This window comes from Dermacentor andersoni, chromosome 10 (genome assembly GCF_023375885.2).
Source record: "Dermacentor andersoni chromosome 10, qqDerAnde1_hic_scaffold, whole genome shotgun sequence".
Classification (NCBI taxonomy): Eukaryota; Metazoa; Arthropoda; class Arachnida; order Ixodida; family Ixodidae; genus Dermacentor; species Dermacentor andersoni.
In genome coordinates, this window is record NC_092823.1 from 18,836,887 (window position 1) to 18,857,761 (window position 20,875).

Genomic DNA, 20,875 nt, shown 5'->3' on the forward strand with positions numbered 1-20,875 from the left:
TGACTCCCGAGTCGGAAGATGATGCACCATGCGCCTTCCGATGTGCTCCCTACTGACGTGGAAAATGTTCTGCCAAGACTTGCGCAGTGGTTGCGTTAAGATTCCGGACACCGTCTCATTTGACAGTTTCACAGGTGCTGACACTGCTGTACTGACATGCGCAGAACTCGACGACGGCGAGATCATTCGTCAGGTTTCTGCTGCACCGCCGGACGATGACAGAGTCGGAAGATGACGCAACATGTGCTACGCTGCCGTCGCATGTGGAGCATGTACAAGCAGTGATTGTGCTTTCAGCCACCTATAGTGACCGCACGACCCTCTCCGAGATTCAGGCTTATCTGATTGCACGTAAACGGAACAGCGTGCAACGGCGCATTCACGATTTCTTTAAGCCCATTGGCGAGCCGGAATAAGTGCGTGGAAATAAAGGATTTCATTTTCTCCCCCTTAATCTGCTTTTTCGGACACCTGTTTATTCGGACATTTTCGCAGTCCCCGTGAGGTCCGAATAAACGGTCGGCGACTGTATTTGGGCATATATCGCTGCATGCCACATGCCACTACGGGAGTTGCACTGTCTGTTCTCCTACACGGACAGCGACCGAGAACACGCCTTGACATTGTGGGTCATCCGTCACGAGCTTTCTTCAGCGATCCTGTTTCCGAACTTCGTCTGCGCCAACGAGTTAAGAGCAAGCAAGACTACAGCAGAGTACACAGACCATCGTAGGGCCGCCAAGAAGACAACAGTGTCTGTTGGTGATTACGACAGGATTAAAAAACCTGGAATATCGGTTAAGGGAGACCTCCCCGTTTAGCTACCCGAGGAAGGTAATCCGCCAGCAAGGTCCATCAATGTTCCTGCTTGATGATGGACTAACCTGGAACGCATCGAAGCTATCCAGGGTACGTGCAGCTTCAGCCACATGGAATCTGTCGCGTAATGCTGTTTCCGAACCTGTGACACCGTCGTCGGCATCTCAGCAACCCAAACGATTACGCCTCAACAGCTCGACCCGAAGCCTGACCAGCTGTGCCCACACCACGAGCTACAGAGCCAGCTGTGTCAGAGGACCCTGTGCGTCAACGTCGGGTCCAATTACCGAGGAACAGAAGGCATCATTCACTAAGTGAATGATGCCTCGGTCAAGAAATTGCGCAAGTGCCATGGTGTTCAGCGACAAGAAGAGTTTGACTGCGCTGATGTTATCCAGTGCAATAAGTGCCGACGTGTTGTCAAGCACAACGAAAACTTTTCTGTTTTTCTCCCGCAATAAACCAGTCTCCAGGAGCTGCACATATCTTGATAAAGAGCTTTGCCATCATCCAAGCCTTTGGGTAAAGGTTCCCTAGTCAGGAACCGTAAAAGCACCTCAGGTTTGCATACCAGCGGATAACAAGCAGGGACAGTTTTTGACTTCCAGTTGCAGTGACTGCGAAAGCAGCTGATAGCCTTTCATTCACACACTTGCCGCCAGTGCAGTTTTCACCCTTGAACGCAACATTCTGTTGGGCAGAAGTTCGTAAAAGAGTGCGACTTATCCGTGCTGAAAACGTCTTCCATGGTGCAGTTGGCTAGACTTACCGGCAGCAGCCCATTTTGCCATTATATGGCACCATCGTGGTCTGCATGTGCTGCCTCTCGAAGCACCACTGTTGCACCTATGTTGAGGCACGCTTTAAACCTTGCTAGCCAGCCGTTACTGCAAGAGAAGTTCTTGCAGTTCAGTTGGCTAACAAATATTGCTGCCTTTTTGGCAAGTAGGGGCCCACTGACTGGTAAGCTCTGCACCCTGGCTTTTTTCAGCCACAGCATCAAGGCCTCTGCAACCTGGGAAAGGCTGATCCCCTCAAGTGGCACGTCTTGATGCTTGATGCAGCACTGATCCGTAAATTTTAGTGCTTTCCATATGGTGCGAAATGTCGTCAAAGGCAGTGCCAGCGCACATGCGATGATGGTCTTTACAGTTCCAGTCCCAATGCCACGAAGGATGTCCAGCTTTTTCACGATGAGTATGCAATTCTTTTGTTCATTCGGTTTTGGGATGGCTCTCTTTCTCCGGACAAAACCCGGCGAAATATCCAGTCAATGCTGGGCCACCGTGAATGACACCACTGTGTACCACATCTGCGTCGATGGTACACGTGCAATGCGTGGTGCTCGACCAGCTCGATCCAGTTGAAAAGCAGCAAAAGCCATCGAGCAGGTCGGATCACGTGAGGGTGATGATTGCTGCAATGGGGGTTTCAGCTGCACCGTGCTCTCCGCACTTGGTGACCCAATCTAAAGGGGAAAGACCGATCCCCCTCACCAACATGGCATCAATCAGAACTTCCGAGTATCGATTGAACTGCAGTTTCCATGTCCATTGTCTTATTCAAAAGTGAACAACACACATTCGCGGTGCAACATGCCGTTCGTCGAACTGCGACATAAGGGTGGACCCGGGTGTTTCGGACCGAAAATCGGCCCAAAATTCGAATTTCCAATTTTTAATTTCCGCGTTCTTGACACGTTTCCGCACCTATTTCCAAAATTCGGTTGCGAAGTACGACATATTTCTTCCGTTATTGTGACCTAGAGATGCAAATCCGCAAGCATTGCCCTTTAGATTGGGGCAAATCATGCCCGATTTTTTTCGCGCATAGCTTGATAGCTACACGCTCTGCCCGCAGCATTTTGGTATAACTCGAAAGCTCATGTTTCTGGCTTTCTTAATTTGTTGGTCGGCAACATTGCCAGCTTTGCAGTCCCAAAAAGTAACAGCAAAAAAAGAAAATGTGCCACGCATGATAATATTGGCCAGTTTGAGCATGAGAACAAGATAGCGAGTAGTGATTGGCTCCAAGGATCACGAGCCCTCAAACGACGATAACAGCTGCCATTTCGTTGTAGTCTCACGAGTGCGGTGCTGGACATGCAGGAGGTCCGACAAAGTTTCGTTCCGTGAATTGTTATGGGAGGAAACGTTCAAGATGCAACTAACTTCTGAAAGCGACTCCATCGTTGCAATCGCCACAGGATACCCAGCAGCTCACCAATGAAGTACCACTGCCGAACGTCGATGCCTCAACTGCTATGCCAGATCACACATCTCCACACGCCTGTGCCACTCACGTAAGAATTAAGGTGGCTGTCCTAACGGAAAAGGAAGTGGATAAAATAAGAGCGCATGAGCAAGCTACCATTCGACAAGATTGCATCTACGCCAGCCACAGAGCGATAGATGCGGCGTTTTCTTGAAGACCCAACCACCGATAGTGCAACAGCCTCGGTTGCGAAGCCCACTGCTTTGTACGTTGTTGTCAGACTTGCAGCAGTGAACAATCTTCTCGGCGTTTTCTCGTATGATACTCGCGGTGGTTCTGTGTAGCCAGTGCGGAGCAATCAGGATTACGGTCTCGCTACTAAACTGACTGTGGTTTGCGAGATCTGCAGCGAAGTTGCGTCGGAATGGATCTTGCGGGAATTCAGGGCCTGAAAAAGTGTAATCCTTTTGAAGTGAATGTACTCGCAGTGCATGCTATGCCATCGACCAGCAACGGCCAAATGGCCATGAATGATACCTGGTGCCTACGGATGACTTTTAGGACCATTTTGTCAAAATTCTTTCAATATATCACTGCTGAAATGTGTTTTGCTGTTTTCTCAAAACCACAATTTTGGTGATGATGCCATTTTATCTCTACTTCTACTAGTGCTATCACTGTAATTCCTATTTTTTCCAGAAAGGCAAAGCTGTGTAGAATGCAAATTATGAAATAATGTTGCATTTATTAGAAAATTTTTATAAAGTTTTTGTTTTTAGCAGATAGATTGATTTCTCTCACTGAAGTTTGCAATGTTCTCATTTGATATAAAATTGGATTACAACACTATTCTTGATAATTTGCACTCTTTGTTAGTGCCATACCATTTCCCACAAAAAGAAAAAAAGCTTTTTTTTTTTTTTCATCGCGCATTTGCTGCAGGATAACAACAGGTGGCTGCCGCTGTAACAGTGCGGGGCACCAAAACAAAAATGGCGGCCGGCGGGAGCAAGCCAAACACGTCGAACGCGATTTTTTTTCCTCTCGCGAGTACATTACGTGCATTGAAACAGTTTCTTCCGCAACAGTAATGAATAATATTGTTAATATCAGCAAATTTGTGGCGATAACCTAGCCATGTCCACTTTGAGGGGACAGAAACAGAAATGGGCGCGCTTTGCTGCCAGTGACATAGAAACGCAAGGCGGGCATGCTGCAAAAATTTCAGCATTTGTCTTCACTACAATCCTACTATCAAATATGTAATTATATTTCCAATAGGCTACTTAGTTGTGAAGAAAAATTAAATTCATTGTTCATAATTCGCAGAAACAATAGAAAAAAAACTGCACTACAGAAATTCATATTGGCACATGCCTAGGTACTAGAAAACATATGGAACACAACGGTAGGAATACTTTTTTGATATATCAAATATAATCTTACAGCAATTCTATCTTCACTGTTCCAATTGTGGGTGCCCTATTGTCTGATCTAAAGCAAAACTTAAAAATTTTTAAGCATAAATACCAAAATCTGTTCCTACCATTGTGTGCTTTGTACACTCAGCTACAAGCCACAATAAAAATTATGGTTCTACCTGCCTTGAAGGCAGAGATATCATTGCTGCAAATCAGTAAGAAGTCAAAAATTAGTGTTTTGCGAAAACGAGAAAAAAAGAAATAAATTCACTCTTAATCAAAAGTGCAGAAAAAATTGTGCACTATTTCGCAGTGAAAGTGGCTAAAAGCCACCAGAAAGGTAGTCACATAGACTACAGCCACCCAAATGGCGTTTTCTGAAAGCATTCTGCATGTCCGTATTGGTCTTGCGCTTTTTTGCAGATGCAACTGCTCGGCGGCGATCCTTCTCCACCATGTGTTTCATGCTTGGTATTCCAGGGTTGAGGTGCAGCTCTTTCGATATTGCTGCAGAGGTCGTCTCGCAGCCAGCGTTGAATTTCATCACTGCCTCAGCTACTGCGGCTTGCACGGTGAGCAGCGAAGCATGCTGTTCCTTTAGAGCCAGTGCCCATATGAGGGAGTGGAGAGACTCGTTGCTATTCTGAGTACTGCCCCGTGGGCACTGTTCAAGGAGCTTTTCATCAGACAGGCACTCATAAATGGGCAACAGGGCTTCACAGACATGAGGAGGCAAATTGTAGCGGTGCTTAGGGGCTGCCTCACCCTTTGCACTCGCTGCATTTTGCCGGCACCACGAGCTTGGTCCTGGTGGACAATAGCTGTAGTCCGATACCAAGTCATTTGATGTTGTGTGGTGATAAGTGGCCATCACACCCCTTTTCATTCCCTGCACATCACCCTTGAGTCTTCAGGGCCCAGCCATAATATCGTGTCAGCTTTCTGGCTAAGTCGGTAGTCAGTTTGCCTTTACCACCAAGGCTCTTCAATCCAGGTCCCTTATGCTTTGTGATAAGGTTTCGCAAGCTTGTGCCCATACGTTTCTGTACATGGTTTGTACAGTCTTCCTTTTCCACTGAAATGTATCCACTCACTCTGGCCTCCTGCAGCACAAGGAAAGCGCGACTGTCACTATCTGAGAGTAGGGTGGTGTACCTCAGGTTATGCCGACGAAGTGACCTCTGGAAAAGGATGAGGGCAGCTTCAACTTCCATTTCGCTGGCCTTCTTGGAGGTGTTTTTCTGACAGGCATGGCTCTCCTTCCAAGCTTTATAACTCGGGCCATTATCCTTTGGTCCACGCTCACAACCAGCGCAGAAGTTGCTGAGCACCACATAGTCAATGAATAGGCCCATAAACAGCTCTATGACGGCACCTACACCAATGTGAGACAAGTGGCCGCACGTCATCCAGGAACAGTCGTATGACACGGCAATATTTCCTGGATTTCCAAGCTCCAATTCGTCGTACAGTTGCCGAACCGATTGTGTGCACAGTGCCGTCTGCTTCTCGGCACCAAGTGCCGCCGCGGGCGCCAACTTCCTTTTCCCATACCTCTGCCACGTTTTGGTGTGAAGACCACGGTGGGAGATGTTCATTGTTGCAAAAACATCGTTTAGTGCCGTTTGCCGATTCCCGGTGGCTTGAATCACGTGCGCGGCAAGAACGTTCACAACGAACGGGTTGCTCTTCTGGTTACAGCTCACGCGGGGCGAGCTCCACGCCGACACGATATCACAGCAGCACGCACACGTGATAACAATCTTTATGACAAGGCCATATTCTCGTTCACTTTTGCCTACTGTGATGCTAGCGCTGCACACCTTGCACTCCACAAACGACATCAGTTCGCTCACGGAGTCCTAACTGACGACAGCGAAGCCTACCTCCATGTCGACTGGTGCGGCTGCAACGTCGTCGGCGTGAGTGAGGGAATCCAAATTCCGTTTTGTTGCTGGCGTTGAAGCAAGAACTTGAAGTTTTTTTTGTGCATTCATCTCCCTCTGTAGCAAATCCGCACATTGCAACATTGCAGTGTCACGCCGAACGCGGCTGCTGTCCGTAATGATTTCACTCGGCGATCTGGAAAGGCATACTTCGGCATCGTCCGGAACTTGGGCATCATTTGCGGTTGGCGGCAGGCTGTTCTCGATGTTTTTCGAAGGAACAGCGTGGTTCTGAAAGTTATAAGCTGATCGCTTCTTCTTTTTGCCGAACTTGTGCCTCGAGGCGAATTTCCCCAGTGGATCGGACATAGTTCCGTACTTGTCACAAACCTACGACTGAGAACAATGAGATGCGGCGTCGCGTCGCCTGCGGAGTGGAGCAGAGGACGGGAACCTCACGCAGCCAACCACAGCACGCGTTTTTGCTCACGTGCACTAGTCAACGAATCGGATCGCGCGTATGGATTTTTTTATCTCCCCGGATTTCAACGTTACCGGCGAACCAACGGAGTCACTTTTCGCGGGAAATTAAGGGGGAGGCTACCCTGGAGACGGAACTTTTAATTTTTTAGGATATCCGGATGAAACTTTCAGGGTACGTTCCCACCACCGAACTATGAGGAACTGCAAAGTTTCATGAAGATGTGTTTATTAGTTCCAGAGTTATTGAGGTCTAACTAGGTGGTTCATGTACAGTCGAACCTCGATATATCGAACAGCCCGGTGATCGCAAAATAGTTCGATATAGCCAGAATTCGATATATAAAATCACGTAGAAAACGCGTCAAAAACTAGCGCAAATCAATCAATGAACCAATCGTGGCGCAATAGATACTCACATGAAGCTTCAAACAAAGTATTTATTTAGCTCGCTGAAAGTACTGAAGCAGTGTAGCCGGCTTCATATTGGCAACCGTGTGCTTGACCACGGCGTCCTCAACATAGTCCAAACGGTCCACAATAGACAGTCCAGTGCCTTCTATTGCGCCGCAGTAGCGGCGTACAACGGCCAAAGCAGCTACAGCCTCAGTTGCAGTCGGGAGCGGGGCAACATCAGCGCTTGCTGGATCAGCCTCGGCAGCGTCTTCGTTTGGCCGCTCAGCAGTCACTTCTGCCGCGATCTCCACGTCTGTTAACTCCGCCACTGTTCCGGTGCAGTCGTCACCGCCAACGAAGTCCGCAATGCACATGATGTGTGGCTCAGCACCGACAAAGCGCTCCAACTGGCTCCACGGCCGCCTCGATCACGCGCGCACGGCGGGGGCAAGCCTCGCCGTGCGCGCGTGATCGAGGCGGCTTGCCCCGCCGTGCGCGCATAGGTGCGCGCGTGATCGCGGCGGCCGTGCTGGCTCCAAGCCGCCGCGTGTGTACGCCGCTACGTTCAAATGGCGCCCTCGGCGCAACCGATGTGGGCAGCTGTCGTACGCAGCAGTCTGGAACGCCGATCGCGCCGCCGCTACCTTCGAGGTGTTGCGGGAAAGCTCACCTCATGTCAACAGAGCGCACTTGGTCTGGGGCGGCGGAGTTCGATATACCCATTTTACATCCGGCCCTGTTCGAAATAAAGAATTAAAAATGCATGCGATTTTTCATGTGATATAGAAATTGTTCGATATACGCAATAATTCGATATATCCGTGTTCGATATATCGAGGTTTGACTGTATATGCCTGAGGAAGAGCCTGGAGAAATGCCAGGACATCGTAGGAAGCTGAAATTCACTGTGATGATCACTTGATAGATATCCCAGGGGGCTACAGAGCCCTTTTCTTTAATTTACCCTCCTAAAAATTTAAAGTAAACTTTGAATTTTATGTAGCCAGTAGTGACCACATTCATAAAAAATTAATTGCTTATTATAAATTAACTGCACCACCTTTCAAAAAAGGAAGCCTATTACCCCTAGCAAAATCATTCGGGAACAGAATAAAAAAAACGGCATGCAAATCTGAGGAGCGGTTCTTGAGATATCGCCTTCCCCAGCACCACTACTAGTGAAAAAATCCATTCCGAGAAAACAGGCCTTAAAGTTGAACACTTGTATTTTATTAGAAAGCTCCTGCGCAGCTTCTAATTAGCTCTTGCGGCTCCAGGCACACTCAATGTGTCGGATTTTCAACTGGCGACAGCCGACAGCACAGTTCCGCCGCTGAAAAGCGTCTACGCAGTCGGCACTCGCTGCGGAAGATCGGAAGTTCGATGCTCGTACAAGACGCATATCGCGCTCCCGCGCACCGAACATATGCACTGTTTGGGCTTTACCGGCACGCGTACAGCGAAGAACTAGCGAAAAAAAAAAAAAAAGCTGACAAAATAATCTAAAAGATAGCGCAAGGCGATGAGCAGCTCGCAAGCACGCGTCTGTTGAGGCAGACTGGGCAGCAAGGGTCAACAACGACGCGAGCGCGGCGGCTGCGGCATTTAGCCCGCAGGATTTGAACGCGCTTCTCCGGCCAATCAGCGCTTCGCATCACATCGCGGGAAAACGCCAACAGCGCCCCAACCGCGTTGACGATGTCATTTTGCAAGGCAGCAAAACAGAGACAAAGAATTCACGGTCAAAATGACACCAAGATGGTGCGGACAGGCCGCATGGGCCGGGAATGGCACGCACACGAAGTTTGACTTCATTTTGGCATTTGTGCGTTTTGTAGGCCACGGTGGCCTCAAAAGTAGCGTTTTTTTGGTACTTTGCGGTTGAATTAGGTGCTGATAATTAAAGAACAGGTAGTTTATGAGACATACAACCCAAAAATATTGTTTTTCAAAAATATACTTTTTGCGATATTTTTGGTTTTTGAGGGCCATGTCCCTCCTTAAAGAAGGAAGGCTCCTCTTTCCAACGAGACCAAGATGGCTGCGATCACGCGGATAGAAAAAGAGCTACGGGCCTTGATAAATAGGGCTGTTTTTGCACAGAATTCAGCTCACACTGATGTTATGAATTGATATTGCAGGCGAAATACTCTTCCGTGAGATTCGAAACTTGGTGAATTAAAGGAATATTAGCTGTAGATACCGTATTTACACGATTGTAAGTCGACTCGAATGTAAGTCGACCCCCCCATATCGCTTGACCGAAAAAAAAAAAAAATCGGGGAGCATACCCGAGGGCGCATTCGATAACTAAAATTTATTAGTAGCTGACATGGTCACTGGACTACACGTCTTCACTAGTGCTGCCATCGTCATCGTTGCTGCGGTCCCACAGCGCGTCGTGGTCCAGCGAAATTTCAAATTTGGCAAACGACCGCACCAGGACATCTTGCAGAACAGCAGCCCACGCCAAATGCACACAGCCATACGCAGCCGTCAGGGAGACTCTTTTGACAGGCCCGGTTGGTGTAATTTCGCAGTCTTCTGCCGCCAGCCACTCGTACTCACGGCGGAGCAGAACCTTAAAATTAAGGCGAAGGTACGGGCTTGTTTCATGACCACGTCGCACTTCACTGGCAGGGACCGATCACGCATTTCAGCGACGTACGCCGCAAGCTTAGCCTACAGCTCCGGAAAGCGTCCAGACTTCGGCACGTGGGAAATTTCTCACTTGCTGTCACACATTTCGCTTCGCTGCAGTCGCCACTCTCGCACCACCCGTTTAGAAACATCGAAATTGCGGCCCGCTGCGCAGTGATTTGTTTCTTCGGCGTAAAGGATGGCAGCCCTCTTGAACGCTGCTGTGAACGAGTGCCGAACGATTAGTGGGCCTGGAGCACTCATGACGACTGGGGAAGCATAAAAGTAGCACGTAGCCGGCAGTCAAGTGGAACGCGTCAAACCAATACCAATGCCTTTTAACCACGACCGACTAGTAATAAACCCGGTCGTGCTTTAAACAGAGAAAGAGAAACCCGCGAGCGGTGTCTGCTCTTCCATGAACTATCGATACTCCCCGCAAGCGCCGCCGTTCTGAGGGTGCCGCCGCAAATGGGAACAGCGGCGCTTCCATCAACTATCGACACCCCCCCATGAGTGTTGCATGCACTGTAAGATTCTCAAAAATGTTGAAAAACCCTTCCGAAAAGCGAACAAACACGCGGGATAGCGAAAAGATACGGGTAGGGCCATAGAGCAAACATGAAATTGTAACTACGTTGTAGCTCCCGTTGGTATCGCTTTTTTTGGCGGGGCCATGTTTCGGTTTCGATTGTAAGTCGACCCCCCAACTTCAGACTTTCAAATTTAAAAAAAGGGGTCGACTTACAATCGTGTAAATACGGTATTGAAAATTTCATTTTCAGAAAATCGTTTTTCTCGCAATTTTTTCGCCGCAAGGAGTCGTGTCCCCCCTTAAAAAGCGGTGCATCAAAAGAAAATTGTACCTTTGCAAAGTCTGTGAAACGTCCATGGCAACGTACCAATGGGCAACAGGAAAGTTGGCACGCTTACCTGCCTTGCCCACGGTCTGTCCCAGCACCAGCAAGAAGAGTGCCTTCAGGAGCCACGTGTCAGGACTGCCATCCAGGTGCGGCGAGAAGTGGTACGGCAACCAATAGTCGCCCCGCTCTTGCCACAGACGACTGCCACAGTCCCTGACTGCTGCATCTTCACTGCACGGACATAAAGAACAGATCAGTATAGTGATTAAAGGGACACTAAAGAGAAACACATAAATTAATTTTGAGTCACAAAATGTTTTCAAAACGCTATGTTTATTAACTTTGTGGTAACAGGTTCATTATTAGAAGTGGAAATAAAAGTCACACTTTCACTTATCAAACTGTGCACCAGATCCCCAGGGCCAGTACCACCCCATCACTCCAAGTCTCTGATTTCATATTTAAATTTTTCATGCTTGGGGTGTTGTGCTTCAGTAAAATTTCTTGAAACTTACGAAATTCACTCTTTGGATCTTACTATAATACAATGCAGTCTATCTTCACCGACAGGAAATTAACCTAGGCCAAAGAAAACGCCGTTGAAATCCATGACATAATGGCAAAAACTGCAGTGGTACGTTAAGGCAGCACCACCTCCTGTCTTTTGTTTTTGTGGCTTTTTTAGCACAAGCCTCTCCTAACATTATAAACGGATTTTTGTGGTATTTTAGAAGAAAAATTTAACAGTACAGTCGAAATCATTTTTCACTTTAGTGTCTCCATAGCAAGCGCTGCTATGGTGCGGTTGTTACGGTTGCTATGCAGGAACCACTGAACCCACTGGGATGGTGTGCCATTGACATGAACAATCAGCTCTGACATGAGCTGTTCGTAGAAACGTCTCTACGGACTTCCTAACCCTTTGCACATGGGCCCTGCATGCGTGTTGATACTGTGAGAGCATGATGACGCCAACGAATTTTGACTGCATCTATAACTGCTATCGCAGCAAAACCAGCAGGTGACTGTACTAGGACACAGAGATGAGAGCATAAAGAGAAACGGACCCATGTTGATATCCTGCCAACCAAGCTCTTCATGTTATGCTAGCATGTCCCTCACATGAAAACATTTGCACAAGAGGTCTAGTTAACGACAACCTTGTTGTACCTGTGTCCCGTGCGCAGTGTTATGTAGCACAGCTTCTGCCAGGCATCCATGCTGTCCTTGTTGTCGGGGCAGTCCACAAAGTCAGCCAAGAGGCGCAGGCACTCGACCACGCTCTCCTCTCCTTGCTCTGCACGTAACGAGGAAGTGGTCATGAACATGACATAAAAATGACGACCAGTCTATTATACTCGCAGACAACCATTTTTTGGCTGTGAAGGTAAGGATACAGAAGTGGATATCTCGCACTAACTATGCAGAATTGTACTTTCATTCACATTCTTGGACATGAAAAATGGAAAAATATCACTTACAGTAGAACCCCGTTGATACGATCCCTTATGTACGATTTCCCAGCAACAACATTCGCAACCAAGAATGAAAAAAAAATTACGCAATCGAGTGATGCTTATTTTTTACCGATTCATACATTCCCGGAAAACACAGCATTTCAGCACCAACGTTCAAGACATCGGCCAACTGTGATTGTATGATACTTTTGTCGGCCGCTAGACTTCATTTAAACAAGAAAAGGCGAGTGCGCGATAGAGAGCAGTAGCTGCCTGCCACGGCAGCCTTCCCCGCAATACCATACCTGCCAACCTGGTGAGATAAAAAATCGGGAGACTTTTTATTCACGCCAACAGTGAGGGGGGGGGGGGAGAGGGTTGCCTTCACTGTTTCAACTTCCGGTGGAACGGGGGGGGGGGGGGGGGTTCAAACTTTCATGCAGTGTTCGACGAGTCCTTTTGAAGAGACCTTGCAGTAGCAAGCTTTGCTCACTTCAAAAATTTGTCCGAGTACCTTTGCTCAAAACATTGTTGGAGGTCGGAGGGTTCTGTTGCACACTGATGAGCAGAATTCAGTCCTAGTTTCTCGCGCCTTGCTAAAATCCTCTCACACTCTGCCTTGGTATGCGGTATCTCGAGTAAATCGAGCATCACCTTAGCAACTCGGTGAAACATGTTTTCCATCAGTGTTTTTTATTTTTCCACCCACAGACCACTGCACGTCCCCCCTTTCTTCATTCAGAATATGCTCTTGAAGACTGTACGCCTGTAGGGTGGCAAACTCAGCTTCGAGAGCATCTAAAGCGCCTTCAGCAGATTCACTGGAATCTCGGGGCAGCGGCTGAGGGAAACTCTCAATAAAAAAACGAAGACTCGAGAGCGATGCCTGTGAAATAAACTTCAGGTTGGCCACCTACGCATTCTTCTGAGTTGCGTTTCAGAGTTGCGTCGACATCCGTAACACTTCACCTCGTCGCATTTTGGAAACATTTTCTGTAGAAGAGGCCCAACGTGGTAGCCGACACTAAGGGGTAGGCTGTCTTCGACGAGGAATCCCTTAAACAGGCACTCCACATGTATGACACTGTGGTCACAGTTGTTCCGGAGAAAGTTCAATATGTTTTCTTGCTGCTCAGCAGTGCGCCATGGAAAAGTGCAGTTTCAAGTCGCCTTTGCCACCATGTGCTGACGTCGCATCCACACGTACAAAATGCATAAGGTTCTCCTTTCTTGATGTAAAAAAGCACGGAAATTCAGAAGTATAAGATCGCAAAAACTTCTGCAAATACCTTTTCTTGGGCTTTGATTGTGCCATGGCATCAAGCACACGAGGATTGTAACTTTACACGGTGCACCACATACACACGGCCTAGCCAACACTAATCATACACACAAGCAGCAACGCCTTGCAAGCAGCAGCAACAAGATGCACCATGGAGGAAGGCCTGCATGAAATGGAAGAGCTACATTGGCTCTGGCTTCGGTCGGCTTACTAGGCACCGTAGCCGGCTGTTTAGTCGATGATACCGATGGTGCTAGTGCGGCTGTTGTTGGTGATGCTGACGATTACCATGTGGATTTAGATTTCGCAGTGCCAGTTTAAGACAGTGATCGTACAATTGGAAAGTTTAGTCAAAAATTGGGAGTCTCCCGGGCGAATCGGGAGGGTTGGCAGGTATGCAATACTCACCGACCCGTCTCACATGAAAATGCCGACGCGCACTCAGTTTCTTATTCTGGTACCAGGAAATCTCCTCCCGGGTTGGTGCATGCCGCATTCACAGCTACCACCGCCAACCCTATTGTGATAAGCATCTTCACCTACAGTCAACGACCGATTTTCTAGATGCCTGATAATTCGGACGCCTTCATGGCACCGCCACGGTACCCCACAGAGTCAATGTATAAGAACGTCTGAAATTTCGGACACAAAAAACCTTCACTGTCCAATCTTCCATACTTTTTGCCGTGACTGCAGGTCCAAAACAGCATTAATTGTAGCCACTACTGCCGCCATTTTATCTCTCCACCTTAAACAGGTGGTCTCACATACCACCAAAACCTTAAAGGGACACTAAAAGCTAATGCAAAGTCAATGTGGACTGTTTAAGCATTCCAAAAACGTCGCAACGCTTGTTTTGTGCAAAGAAAAGATTATTTTACGAGAAAATTGCATCTGAAGGGTCCAACTACCTTTTTCAAAATTCATGTCTCCTGCCTCCCAACTGGGGGAGTGGTGACGCATACGCCATTACCACCCTTTCCTGCCGTCGGTGAGTAAAACGGCAAACAGACAGTGGCACCAAGCCAAGACGGATAAGCTCAGAGTGGCGGATTCGCTACTGCAGCTGCTTTATGGCAAAGTGGCGTGGACCGTTCGGACATACCACGACATCACATGGAATTTGAGTTCCCTGCTACTTGCAGGTTGTGCGAGTTTCGCGAGCCAGCAAAACCAGCGCAGCACTTTGCGATAACAACTGAAACACGGAAGCATGGGCAGCATGGAATCGAGAGAAAACGAAACTGTTTCACCATGCACGTCATTGTCAAGGGCAACTTCATTTAGTTCTTTTGTCTAGACATGAAATAGAACTGGATCAGTAGCAGTTTATTTCTTCTTATAATATAATGCAAGGGTGTTTCGTGCAACGAGTGGTTGTGAACTAGTTACAGAGTTTAACCGAGGAGTGCTTTCGTTGTCGGGCAAGTACCCGAATTTCCCAGGGGAGTCTCTAATCATGTCCTGCATTTACTTCAATTTCTCGATTATTAAGGCTTTGTTGGCGTTAATATTGACGCCCTAGAGATTCTCGAGCACTAATTATCACTTTAGCTTGACTTAATATTTGCCCTTGGGGCAAATATTACGTCAAATATTATATGCTGATCGTTGTTGTGACAGACCGCGCCATTGTGCGACGGAGGTAAGGACAGCAGCGGCAGTGATGACGAGCTCCACAGTGGCCCATCTTTGACACTAACCGCGATGTTCACACAAAGTTAACTGCTGTCGAGCGAGTCCCTCAGTGATTCCATGGACGCTAAATGACGCTACGCCCACCACAGTTGTGAACCTGAAAGTTCCGTGAAAGCAAGTGCACATTTCTACCTATTTCAGCACTTCCAAAGGTTGACACGCTGTTTAGAGGGATAAATAAATGTTTTATTTTTCATAGCCTACTTTCTACGTCAATTCTTTAAACCATAAGTCGTAAATTTGGTTCGGAGTTACAAAGATATGTTCAGCAGCTTTTTTTTAGAATTTTTTTATGGCAGTCCAGATATGCAGTCACCGACCGATATTACAGACCTCGCAAGGACTGAAAGTTCGTCCAAAAAATTTAACCATCCAAAAAACTCAATCAGCCACAAAAATAAAATTTATTAGGCTTACTGTAGCATAAGGGGGGACCCGAGTCTTTGGGAACGAAGATCGGCCAAAAATTCGAATTCTCAATTTTTATTTTCCATGTTCCTGACGTGTTTCTGCACCTATCTCCAAAATTTGGTTACAAAATCCCACATAGTTCTTCTGTTATCGTGATCTGAAGATGCGAATCCGCAAGTGTTGCCCTTTAAATTGGGGACAAATCGCGGCCGATTTTCGTCGCGCATAGCTCGATAATTACGCGCTCTGCCAGCGAAAATTTTGGTATCATTCGGAAGCTCACATTTCTGGCTTTCTTTATTCGTCAGTCGGCAAGATTGCCGGCGCTGCGGTCACGAGAAAAGCAACAGAAAAAGACATTCGCGGCACACGCTATTATTGGCCAGTTTGAGCATGTGATCAACATGGCGAGTCATAATTGGCTCCAAGGACCATGAGCGCTCAAATGACGAAAACAGCTGTCACTTTGTCTTCGTCTCGCGACTGTGATGCTGGATATGCTGGAGGTCTGACAAAGTTTTGTTCCATGAATAATTACGGGTGGAAACGTACGAGATGCAATAAACTTCCGAAAGCGTTTCCGTCGTCGCAGGTGGCACAGGATAGCCGGCAGCTTGCCGCTACAGTCATACCGCTGCCTAACGTCGACGCTTCATTGCTTTGCCAGATCACACATATCCACACGCTGGTTACACACGCGTAAGAATTGAACATGGCTGTCGTAACTGAAGAGGAAGTGGATAAGATAAGAGCACATGAAAAGGCTGCGCTTGACAAGATTGCATCTACGATGACCACGGAGCGAAAGATTCGGTGTTTTGTTGAAGATCCGACCACCAATCGTGCAACAGCCTCGGTCGCGAAGCCCGCTACTCCGTACGTTGTCGTCGGACTTGCAGCAGTGACCAATCTTCTCGGCGTTTTCTCGTGTAATACTTGCGGTGGTTCCGCGTAGCTGGTACACAGTGATCAGGATTACGGTCTTGCTACTAAACTGACTGTGCTTTGCGAGATCTGCGGTGAAGTTACGTCGGGAAGGAGTTCGCGGGGAATTGAGGGCCCGAAAACGTGTAATCCTTTTGAAGTGAATGTTCGCACAGTGCATGCTATGTCGTCAACCGGCAATGGCCAAATGGCCATGAATTATACCTAGTGCCTACTGATGGCCTTTGGTACCGTTCTTTAATACTTTATTTCAATATATAAGTTGTGAAATGTTTTTCTATGTTTTCTCAAAACCACGATTTTGTTGATGGTTACGTATTGGAGGTGCGTTATCTCTGCATCTACTTGTGCTATCACTAATTCATTTCTTTTTCCAGAAAGGCGAAGCTATGTAGAGTGCAAATAAGCGAAATAATGTTGTCGCATTGATTAGAAAATTCTTAAAAAATGTTTCTTTTTTTAGCAGTTAGATGGACTTCTCTCCCTGAAATTTGTAATGTTCTCATTTGATATAAAATTGGGTTAGAACACCACACTTGCTTATTTGCACTCTTTGTTAGTTCCACATCATTTTCGTGTCTCGATGTTTATTATGCCATGCATAGTTTGGTAGATAGCTCACCTCCAAGCAAATTATGAAATAAAGCTGAATTTCTTCAATATCTGGAAAGTTATTTACTCTGCAAGAAAACTGGATGTATACCTAAAACTAGCACATTGAATATATAAACTCGGGAAGTTTTATAAATACCGACAAAAAATAATAAAAAAAAAATTTTCAGGCGCAGAGTCCCCCCTTAGGCCCCTGTGCAAGGAATAAGTAGTCGATTCATTGCTGTATGCACTTCTGCTTACATGCAGCCAAGTACACCTGTATTTCTGCCAGTTTTTTGCTGTCGCTGCACGTAGATGCAAGGACTGCAAATGCTCGAGTCAGCATGTGAAGGCTATGGAGCACAAAGCACATCATCGTCATCCGAGTCAGAGTTGCTGTTTGACGGTGGGAGAACTTGGTCAATTACTTCGTCATTGTCCCCTTCGGCAGACGACAACACCATGCTGTCGACGTCTGCAAAGTCTTCAAATGTAATGGCGGCAGAATCTGCACACCGCAGCCTGACAGGTCATCAATGTCCGCATTTGAGCACGTTGCGGTAGGCAGCAGGTTCAGGCTCTTCAGTCGTGGACTCATTCGGACTGTGACTCGAGACTCATTCCAAGTCGCACTTCGAGAGCACCGTTGGTGCCATTTGGTGCAGTCTGCTGATAAGTTCACAAGAAAGACTTCCTGGAGCCAGCAGAGTGCTGTCTGGAACATAAACTAAACAAACAAGCACAGAATAGCGGAACGCTGCTCAAAAGGCAAACACAACAAACAGAATGGCAAGAGCAGGCCTTGCGCGGGATTGCCAGAATAGGATTCAACGATTGCAACGTTGATGCGACCCATAATTCAGGCAAAGCCTCCAAGACGGGTATTTGCTTTTAAATCTCTGAGGCATAGTGCTGCAACCAAGGCAAGGCCTCAGAAATTTCCATTTAATGTGTAATCTCTGAGGCCATACTTGATGTCCCAGGTCTCTGAGGCCATGCCCATGTCTGAGGCCTTGTCAAGGTTGCCAGAGAAGATAACGGCGGCAGAGTCGGCATACGCTACAGCCACAGCCAGAGTCCGGATAATCGTATGTAGAGCTGTCCGAAATATCGGTCATCTTTACACATTAAATTTACGGGGCCACTGGCAGTGCCGTCAAGCTGTCCGAATTCCTGAGCATCATCAAATTACCGAGCATGGCCGGATTATCGGTATCCGATTTATCAGTTGGCGACTGTATAACCAATATATCGTTATACATATTATCATTATAAATGGATTGCACAGTACTCCTGTACTCACCGACATCATTTACACCACATCGGTTCATCACCTTTGCTTGAAGCCATCTTTACTGCTTGAAGCCAACTGTCTGCACTGTCTTCAAGCAGTATTTTACCTATGGATGTCCCTCAAGCATGCAGTTAGCTCTAGCAATAAAGAAAAAAGAAGGTAAAGGTGTACATACCATTTCGCTCAATAAGCTGTACATACTCCAGAACCTGGGGGTTAGTAGGGTCCGCTTCACAAACTCTCTGGAAAATAAAATTGACAGATGGCTCAGACTTAATGGTGCTCAGCAATCTACCATTTCTCCAGAATTTTATATACCGCATACTGGCGAGGCTCGACATCAGGTTGATTTATTCTTATCGATCCAGGCAGCTAATCACACCTTCACACAACCAGCTCTGCAGCCAAGGTTAGAAGTTTATTTGTTCCCATTCCAAGACGTTCTGAATGGTCCTCAGCCACAAATATTGAACCGATTTGCCCCGTCACTTTCATGTCCTGTCACATTCTTCACTTCTGCCACAATATCATTTTGGTTTTTAGCTTATTACTTTCAAAAAGTTGGCGCACCAACAGGTCCAGCAATACACTCTGCTTTGAATACAAAATAAAATGCAGCTTTTTCATTGCCAGTGCTTGACTACAGTTTCAGAGTGCTGCTTCTTGGCGGAATTGGTAATTCATACTCTGCTGGGGTGCATGTGAAAAAGAAGGACCAAGTGAGGCACACTAAGCCACGTAGGGAAGTGCTACTGAAATTTTAATTTAAAAGAAATTTCAGTTCCTAGAACGCAAAAAAAAAAAAAAGAGGGGGGAATAAATTTTAAAGAATGCTCCCATATGTGTGTCTGTGTGCTGTGGCCTTGTCTTCCAAGCGCATCTCTAGACAGTAAGACTACAGTTTGCCTTTTATGAATGGGGCATGTTATGCCATTAGAGTTATCGTACTTGCACGATTCTATTGTGCCACCAATTGTAATGCACAGTTATATTGTCACCTGAATATATATATAAATATAACTTTGCACCGATTCTAGCACACATCTCAAGTTAACGAAACCTGAGTCGATGTGTAGCATGTTGAAAGAATTTCATGGAACATACAAAGGCACACCAGCACGCACACAGCTGAATCATAGCGGCAAGTCGCTATCGTAGTCTGAAGATGCCTCCTTTTCGCTGTTTACTGACCACAGAAAGTCATTTTCAGTTCCATTTATTGCATTAGAAATGCCACACTTCTTGAAAGCTCACGCAACCACTGCCTGCGGGAGGGCATTCCACGCACCATGGACCCACCTTACACTGTCTCTGAGCATTGCTTTCCTCAGACAAATCGTTGGATGGCAGTGTGACTAACTACCTAACATTGAGCTTTCCCTTATACAGTAGAACCCCGCTGTTACGTTCCTCACTGCTGCGTTTTCCCGGCTGCTACGTCGTTTTCATCCGGTCCCCGCATAGCTTCCATAGGATCCAATGTATAAGGAACCCCGCTGTTACGTAGTAGCTGTGGAAACGTTCCCGCATGATGCGTCGCAACCCGAACCCGCCTGGGCTAAAGTAGGCAACGCGCTCCAACCGCCATTTTGACTTTTGATGAGTTTTGACCGGGCTTGGCTATGGAACTGGCTGCAAAAAGCCGCACGCCAGTTCGAGAGGCCGCCACTAGGTGGCCATTCGTGAAAAATGCTCTCACTATCATCACTGTGATTACGGTCACCGCATGGTTTGTTGGACGGGTCGACTCACGGAGGAAGGAAACTCGGGAAAGGCCCTGACGTCACTCTTTGTGAAGCTATAGCTAAAGGGAAGCCGGAAGTTGGCGGTGCTCATGGCGTTGCTCCGCCTATCGGGCCAGCTCTCCTCTCTTGTTTACATTTCTCGCGAAACCACGCCGCGCTGCGCGCAACCGGGCTGTTCGGACGCACGCGCTACGCAGCAATACTAAACAATCGTTAGCACGTTAGCATGATTACGCCAAAGAGGGCAACATTTCCCGCGGATATTCCTTCGTCCGTTGCCATTGCCGTGGCGCGGTGACGACGAGGAGCACGAGCCGCATGATGCCGGGGAGTTGCCAAATCCTAGCTTTGGAGAAGCCGTCGCGGCTCTGGACCTCCTCCGCAGGTACGTCGCACCTCACAGCAACGCTGACAGCAATGCCGCCTTCCAGGCTATTGAGAAACGTGTGGTGATTTCTAGCGAGCGAAAGAAACGGCAAGCCACCATTCTAGACTTTTTTTTTTAAGTTCTAAGCGCACTCTGTGGAAATAAATTGTCTACAGTTGAAGCTGCACTTTTTTCATTCATTTTCGGAGCTTTCCTCACTGTTGCGTTTTCCCGGCTGTTACGTTTTTTTTCCTCGGTCTGGTTTCCTCGGTCCACTGTATGTAAGAATCCGTTTCATTCTTGATTTTGAGTAGAATTAGTTATTTGAGTAGAATTAGTAGAATTCCAAAGTGTAATTTTTTT

The 20,875-nt window shown here is 47.1% G+C and overlaps 1 protein-coding gene across 1 annotated transcript in view; it reads right to left on the reverse strand.

The window, feature by feature from the left end:
* LOC126519152 (uncharacterized) overlaps positions 1 to 20,875 on the reverse strand; it is a 50,807-nt gene that overhangs the window by 2,633 nt on the left and 27,299 nt on the right. The window contains exons 9-11 of the mRNA XM_050168761.3: positions 18,576 to 18,642; positions 11,890 to 12,016; positions 10,790 to 10,950 (exon numbers count right to left, since the gene is read on the reverse strand). Coding sequence (XP_050024718.1) covers positions 10,790 to 10,950; positions 11,890 to 12,016; positions 18,576 to 18,642 — 355 coding nt within the window. The remainder of the gene's footprint in view (positions 1 to 10,789; positions 10,951 to 11,889; positions 12,017 to 18,575; positions 18,643 to 20,875) is intronic.